Source organism: Solanum verrucosum, unplaced genomic scaffold (assembly GCF_900185275.1).
Source record: "Solanum verrucosum unplaced genomic scaffold, falcon-dt-bn FXZP01000020.1, whole genome shotgun sequence".
Classification (NCBI taxonomy): Eukaryota; Viridiplantae; Streptophyta; class Magnoliopsida; order Solanales; family Solanaceae; genus Solanum; species Solanum verrucosum.
Genome location: NW_026019903.1, coordinates 891,269 through 899,832, shown reverse-complemented (window position 1 = coordinate 899,832; position 8,564 = coordinate 891,269). Strand labels below are relative to the sequence as shown.

General features: G+C 32.6%; 1 protein-coding gene across 1 annotated transcript; it reads right to left on the bottom strand.

The window, feature by feature from the left end:
- Positions 1 to 2,715: 2,715 nt before the first annotated feature.
- On the bottom strand, positions 2,716 to 4,282 carry LOC125819972 (bax inhibitor 1-like). The gene is made up of 5 exons (XM_049499384.1): positions 4,163 to 4,282; positions 3,573 to 3,710; positions 3,398 to 3,489; positions 3,007 to 3,169; positions 2,716 to 2,907 (listed from the first exon to the last, which is right to left on the bottom strand). The coding sequence occupies exons 1-5, from the start codon at positions 4,271 to 4,273 to the stop codon at positions 2,716 to 2,718; spliced, it is 696 nt and encodes a 231-aa protein (XP_049355341.1). The 5' UTR covers positions 4,274 to 4,282.
- Between the last annotated feature and the right edge of the window lie 4,282 nt (positions 4,283 to 8,564).

Below are 8,564 nucleotides of genomic sequence, written 5' to 3'. Positions count from 1 at the left end.
CAGAGACAAAACGGAATTGGAAAACTGATGAAGAAAAGTGAAGAAGGAGAGCTGTGCTCTGTTTATACTGAAAAAGAGTTCGTTACCAATGACTACCCTTTAAGAAATATTTACCCTTCTACCTTTCACTTATAGGCCGAGTTTTGGGAATATTGCAGGGGTATTTTTGTCAAACAAGCAAAGAAAAAGAATCTTCGCGTTCAGATCGTTAGCGAGAATGAGAAGTTGTTTGAAAAGTTTTAGGCAGCATCATTTGCTGAAGTGTCGAATTGTTTTAAACTCTCATTTTTTATTTTTCATAGACAAAACATACTGAAATCCTTAAAATATTTTGTAAACTAAAAAGCCACTCACCTTAACTTAAGTGGGAAGAGTGTTTAGTAAGAAAGAAAAAATATTTTTCACGGAAAATAATTTCTTAGAAAATATCTTTTTGAAAAATAAAATGAGTTTGTTGCTTATTTTTTAGTGTTTGGTAAGTAATCAAGAAAATATTATTTCAAGAGTATTTATATGATTATCTAGCAAAATACTATGAAGGTGAAACGACATGGAAAGTGGGAATTCGGGGGTGTGATGGACAAGAGGTGGTGGTTGGGGAATTGGGTGGGTGTGAGGAGACAATAAACTGGGAATACCTCTTGTTTTCCCTACATTCAATAGGGAAGTTTATTTCCTCACTTTAATGAATTTAGTTTCCTACCGGAAATATTCTTCAAATATTTTGACCAATCATACATAGGAAAATTGAAAAATATTTTCAGAAAAAATATTGTAAAAATTCACAAATTCCATAGTGTTAAGAATTAAATACATCATATCTTTACTCTTCTCAAATTATAAAAATCCCTTAAAATTTAAGAATTTCAGATATATCACTCAACGTCCCGATACATCACACTCTTATACATTACATTTCCTTCTGTTACGCTAAAAGAGGGAAAATGGAAATTAAATTAAAATCTCATAAAAGCGTAAGAGCTTCAAAAAATTCAAAATTCAAGCAGATCATCCAACAACTTTTCAAGTTTGATTAAAAAAATTTCAAACAGGAACAAAACTTAAAGGCTGCAGATACATAACAAGATCTGATACATAGTCAATTGGATAATTTGACTCCGTTATGTATCATAAACATAATTATAAATATGATACCCAATGATTTAGTCATAAAACAATAGGGTTTATGTATCAAGAATAGGGGTGTCAAATGGCCGGGTTGGGCTGAAATTGGAGATATTAGAATTGGTTGAAATAGAAATTGGGTTGGGTCCTGACCCGCCCAAGTTTACTTTGGGCTCAAATGGGTTGGGCTCCAATGGGCTTAAAAACGGATTGGGTCTTGACCCGCTTATTTCAATAATTTTAACATATTGTTATTTAAGTTTTATAATCACAATTTGAAATTCAATTAAAGAAATTTTTTAAAAAGAAGTTACAAATTGTTAGATAAATCCTAAAAGATATAAAATAGAAAGTAATTCATACCTTTAATATAGGAACATACATTACATCAATGTAAATAAAGAGTCTTAAAACGGGTTGAAATTAGAGATTAAATTGAGCTCAATTAAGGATTCTCTTAAATGGGTTAGGACTTGAATGAGTTGAGATTGAACCCAATTCAAATTATCCTGAGCCCAACCCTTAAAATTATTGGCGGGTTGGGCGGGCTACCTACAATTAGGTTCAATTTTGACACCTCTAATCAAGAATATGATTTGGTAATGTGTACATACACATAGCCTTCTAAGTTGAATAAGACCGAACAAAACTTAAAAGACTACAGATGCATAATAACAAATGATACATAGTCAATTAGACTATTTTGTAATAGTTATGTATCAAATACATAAATATGAGCATGATACATACTAATATATGTTTCAATAAATTAAGATATCAAACACCTTTATTTGAACACGATACATTGTACATAATAAAGTTGTAATGTATCATAATGTTGAAATGTAATTATACATGAATTTAAGAATCAATTTCAACTAGATACATTATAAATCTGAACCTTTGATAGAGAAAGGCGTGTAATAACAGATTCAACTTTTTTCATACATAAAAAAAATTAAAAAACATTTGGAGAAAATATTTTCCTCCATGCCAAACACAAGTATTGCATGCCAAAAAACTTAACAAGTATTGCATGCCGAAAAATTACATTTAGGTGTAAAAATTAATTTTATAAATAATCAATTGCGGTGCTTGGGTAAAACTCTTGAATGTGATAACAAATAGTTCGTTTGTTTGGGTAAAAAGTACGAAAACAACTTATGATATTTGGGTAACAAATAGTTCGTTTTAGGAAAAACATTTTGGAGATTACATACGATATTTGTAATAAAATCCTGAAAGTCTTGGTTAACCAACTTATATGACTTGTTATTTTTTATTAAACATAATAGAAAGTGCAAGGAGGAAACAAAGGAGAGATACATTTTATGATATAAAAAATATTTCAGTAACTTTGGTTAAGAACCCCCCAATTTAAAACTGATCATTGTCTTGAAAAAAGAAAGAACAATTATGCAGTATAGTATATTCTATTCACAAAGTGTATCAGTATTTGCCAAGAAATATACAAAGCACTTGGCTTCAGACTATGAATTCCTTATTCAATCAGTAAAATGTAGTCATCACAAAGGCATATTTGTTCATCATTTACAGTTCCCCATTTGTATAGTTCCAAGTGTATCAGCATTAATTCTGTCTGTGTTGCTCAATGTTCGCACCCAGGCGGAGTCTTACAGCATGGACCACTATAGCCGGTAAATGTAGGAAGACGGCATATGTGCCATTGACAAAGTCAATTTCTCCAAATCGAGCATCGTACAATATCTCTTGGCTATATAGTACAAGGTACCCCATGAAGAATGCCAGCAGAACGTATGCCTGTCATAATTAAGCATTATTCAAGTCAGTCATAAGACTAGAGTCAAGTAGTTCAAAATCATTGTAATTAGTCACATTGTATGCATATAACTTTCTTACCTTTAACGTCCACTGATGAATATCAAACCCTGACAGTTGCATTAGAATATAAGTTTGGATCAGGCCATTGAAGTAGATTTGTCTCTTTTCCCTATGTACCATGGCTGCAAACAAGAAAGATCCAAAGACAATTGCTACACCTTGCAAAAATCTCACGACAGTGCTGGAGAGAAAGATTTCTGAAGTTAGATATTAATGTTCAAATAAGGAACACAGAACAACAAGTTGCTCCTCCTCACAGTCTGGTGGCGGTATTGCTCAACTTCTCTCATTCATAAGCCAATATAGTTCAAAACTGATTCCGGTTACTAAAGAATTAAAGAGTATATAATTAAAGGTAGCAGTAAAAACAACCATATCTGAACAATGTATAGCATCTTTCAAGTTTTACCTTAGATTGATTTCGAAGAAGTACTCCGTAATATGGCCAACAGAAGAACCGATGCAAAAGGCACCAACTATCAAGAACAAGAGCCTCCTCCACTGCATAGACAGAAGATTTACGATATAAGAAGCAACTTGAAGAATAATTCAACAACTTGGAAGAGAAGTCATTGATCACGTACCACACCCCATGGTGATGTAAAGTGAAGCCAGAGGAAACTTGCTAGACAATAAATGACTGTGAACCGCCCTTCCTCTTCCCGGAACAAGTGGGATCCCAAAGCAGCGGCTAACGTGGCACAGAGCAGAGTAAGAAACACCTATAGTTTCAGCAAAAACTAATCAATACATACCATTTTGGAAAGTTTAACAATGCTTTCCACCATTAAGCTGTTCAAAATTCTAACTACAACTTCATGTTTAATATCTTATTCCCTTCCATTAAATACTCTCATATAAACCAAGTCAGATGTGTGTAAAATTCAACTCAAAAACAACTTTCAAGACCGAATAGGGAGCAAGGCTTCAATAGAAAACTTGATTCGAAATGCTAAAGAAAAGCTGCACGTTACTCCAAATCTCCAAGAAAACCTACTATGATTATCAATGATATTCGGAGAACCGAAATTCATCAATTCTTAAGAATTAGGTATATTATATATCATCATCTTCTGATCAGCTATTAGTAACAAGACTGCAATACAGAAAAAAAAATTAGATTAAAATTACAACATTTGTGATCAAATATAGAAAAAAATAAGTGGAAATTTACCATTTGCAAGCTTGTGCGAGCGTGCTGGGGAATTGGCGCAGAACTCATCATGTCTTGTCTTGTCCAATTCCTATTGAAGTACAATTTCACAGCATTCACTAAGAAATTCATTTTTTCTTTTCTTTTCGTTTTGCAGAGAAATTGGAAATGGGGATGAAGAAGAATGAGGAGCGTCAGTTCTATTTATAGTTTTGCAGAGAAGAGTTAGTTACCAACGACTACCCCTTGTCGTTATTCTTTTTGGGATATTTACGGTTATGGTTATGGGTATAAGGCAGGGCTACTTTCGGCAATTAAAAAAAATGATCTATGGACTCAGGTTGTTGGCGGGATTTAGGAATATTGCAGGGGTATATTTGTCAAACAAGCAAAGAAAAAGAATCCTGATGTTGCCGGGAATGCCAAGTTGTTTGAAAAGTTTGTTGAATTGTTTTGAACTCTCTCTCTTTTTGTTTCCCCCATATATCACAGTAGGGGTGTGCATTCGGTTTTTTGGTTTGGTTTTACACTATTTGGTTTGGATTTTCGGTTTTTGGTTTTGTAAAAGTGTAACCCAATCCGATCCAAAATAAATTTGGTTTAGTTTGGTTTTTCTCTATTCGGTTTGGCTTTTTTCGGTTTGGTTATTCGGTTATGTCAATAATTAATAACATATATAACCAAAGTAATAATATTTAATCCCTTAAATATACTTTCTATTATAAATCATAAGTAAAACTTAAAACACAATACTTATAAGTATACCTATTGTAGATGTAATTCAAACATAAAAGGGAGAAGACACAAGTACCCCCTAGACTATGACCGAAATCCCAGAGACACACCTTAACTAAATTAAGGTCCTATTACCCCCCTTGAACTCATTTTTTTTGTAATTTTGTACACCTTTTGACTTATGTTGCACACCACGCGACTCCACGCAGTATATATATATATATATATATATATATATATATATATATATATATATATATATATAATTCGGTTTTTTTCGGTTTTTCGGTTTTTATCTTTTAAAATCCAAAACCAAACCAAAAAACCAAACAAAGTAATTTATTAATCCAAAACCAATCCGAAAAACCAAAAAACCAATCCAAATAAAATTTCAGTTTGGTTTGGTTTGGTTATTCGGTTTAATCCGAATAGTGCACACCCCTATATCACAGACAAACCACACATGTAAACTAAAATCATTAAACTATTTTTTAAGCTAAAAAGTTGTTGTGATCACGGATTGCCGAGAGGTTTTTTTTAAAGTTGATAAGTTTCTCATGCCGAAAATCACATTTAAATTCTAAAATGTATTACGACTATCTTATGTAATCTCCAAAATGCTTTTCCTAAAGTATAATTTTTAATTATCTCTTTATTCTATTTACCTTGTGCTATATATATATATACTCTAAATTTATATTTTTTGTAAAATACCTTTAAAGACATTTTAACAAAAAAAAAGTATAACTTTTACCGGTAATAATTATAAAGGGAACGTGGGTAAGTAACATATGCTTGTTAATTAGTTAGCATAGTTATAGTTTTTATTAATAATGGTTCGTAGTTTAATTTTAATAGTAATGACGTTGCTTCTCTCCTCTCTTCCTCTATCTCGCATCTCTCCTCTCTCCTCTCTCCTCTTTTATACATATATAAATACAAATTACCAAATACAAATTATACATATGCATGTTTATTTATATGACATATATACAAATACAATTACCCTCTCTCCACTTTGTGTCCTCTCTAGCTTGTCTCTCTCCTCCCTCTCCCAATCTACCTCGCCAGATACACAAGTACATATGTATACCAATTATACATATACATTTCGTCTCTCTCCACTCTCTACCCTCTCATGCTTGCCTTTTTCCTCTCTCTCCCAATCTCACTCACCTCTTTCCTCCCTCTCTCAATCTCGTTCACTAGATATACAAATACATATGTATACCAGTTACATATATACAATTATTTGACAAATATACATATGCAATTCGACAGCTATATATACATATACAATTCGTCTCTCTCCACTCTCTGCCCTCTCTCGCTCGCTTCTCTCTTCCCTCTCTCAATCTCGCTTGCCTCTCTCCTCCATCTAACATGAAGCTACGAATCGTAATTAGTAAACTATAGCTATGGAACATAATTAAATTATTTTGAGTGGTTATATGTGAATATTCCTCACAATATAAATATAAATATATAAAAAAAGTGTTAAAAGTCTTTATCGGTATTACTTAATTATCATTAAATTTAATGTGACTATAAATTTTAGAAATATTTACAAAAAAAATTATAATTACCACTAAAATACATATTTAATGATCTAAATCTTAAAAAAAAATAGATTCGTTAAAGAAGGAAATGTTCTCTTATCGACCTAATTTAAGGAACGTACTAGCTAGCCTTTTAACCAAATTAAAGAAAACAATAAAGCTAGAACTTTTATGCACTATATATATATATATAATATCGTTTTATTGTCTGATTATTTATATGAAATTGTCCCAGATTGATGGAGTATCATAAAAGGACACTTGGAATACGTATCACATTTTCTTTTTTTTAATGTGAAAAACATCAACATAAGGAAGTTAACTAAAAATACAAAAAGAAGGTCTCTAAAAAAAATTTCCATTAATTAAATATTAGGAAATTACGATGGCGGAAGAACATGAAATTGAAGAAGGAGAAATATATGATGATTCTCACTCATATAGACATTGATTCTAAGATTCAAACTGTTTTGGGCGGTTGTATCAAAGATTTTGAAGGAGCTGTTTCTGCTGAGAATTTGGGGCCAAAATATGGTGTTTATGGTTTGTTTTTGGCGATTGATCAACTTATAATTCAACCACACATATCTCAAAAACTCCCTTCTTCTTCTCACAAACCCATTAGGATTAGGATTAGGATTAAGCTTCGTTCTGGTAATACTGCTGCCCCGAAGAGTAGTGATTTACACACTGCTTCTGATAAAACACAATGCCCGGAACAGACGACTTCTGGGGATGAGTCATCAGTTGCTCCATTCATTATACAAGGAGATCGGAAGCGGAGGCTTCTCCCGTATGGTACAAAACCCGATCAACTGCCTCAGAGTTGGCTCTGCACTATGTTAGACTGGCTTCCTGGCATGAACTGTTGTGAGGATGATACCACAACTGCTCTACCAAACTCTCATCCAAAGTAACTTTCAAAATCGTGGAAGCACATAACGGAAGGGAAGTTTCTGTAAAGAAAATAAAATCGAGGGAACAAGACTACTTAGGTAATGACTTGGGTGAAAGTGATGCCAATGCTTTTGAGAGGAAATTTAGAAAACAGAAGAAGTCGAAGGTGATTCATACTGAAGAAAAAAAGTCCAGTAGAATTAGCAAGGGTGAAGGGAAGTCGAGAACGAGAGATACAGGATTAATCAAGGATTCTGCTCCTATAGGGATAGAACAGCAGGCGAACAAGTAGCATCAGACTCAAGCAGAATGTGGCATGATGCGCAAACCAGTTTACAAGAAGGCCATTGGATATGGGAAGGTTGCGAGGGCCTACTATACATTGCATTTTGGTAGAGGAATTACTGTATTAGCAGTCATTAGTTCTTGTTTCTGTTAAATTTGTTCATATGTTGAAAGTATATTAATTGAACGTCCAACTTCTAACTCTTGCAATGCTATGTATCTAAACCTCTCAAGACTATGGAAGTCACACATCATTAACTGGTTAAGTGATGTCTTTTGGCAAAAAATTACAACGTGAACAACAGTTTTCCTTCACTTCTTTTATTTATTTATTGTGCTTGGTAGTATCATGAGAATCATTAGGAGTCTGATTAGATCAACTGATTTTTTAAAAGTTGATGAGTATCTCATGCCGAAAATCACATTTAAATGCTAAAATTTATTCTATAAATAAACAATTGCGTGCTTTGATAAAATTGTTGAATGCGATGGTAATTGTTCATTTAATTTGTTTGGGTATAAAGTACGAACAAATTCTTTTTTTTTTTTTGGTTAAAATGTCTTTAAAGGTATTTAAATGTGATGTAGTTCAAACTTCAATAACAAAGGAGATACATTTTATGATATAAAAAATAGTTCAATAACTTTGGTGCAAAGTGTTAAGTGACCATGTTTAAAACTGTAACATTTCAATCTGCTCCTTTTCGAGTTAGTAGGCAATGGACTGATCACAGTCTTGATAAAAGAAAGAACAATTATGCAGTAGTATAGTCTATTCAAATTTTGCCAAGAAATATTCAAAGCACTTGGCTTCAGACTATGAATTTACAGTAAAATGTAGTCATCACAAAGACATACTTGTTCATCATTTACAGTTCCACATCTGTATACTACTCTCTATATTTTCTATAGTTCCAATTGTTGGAAATCTTTTTCCAACACCAAGT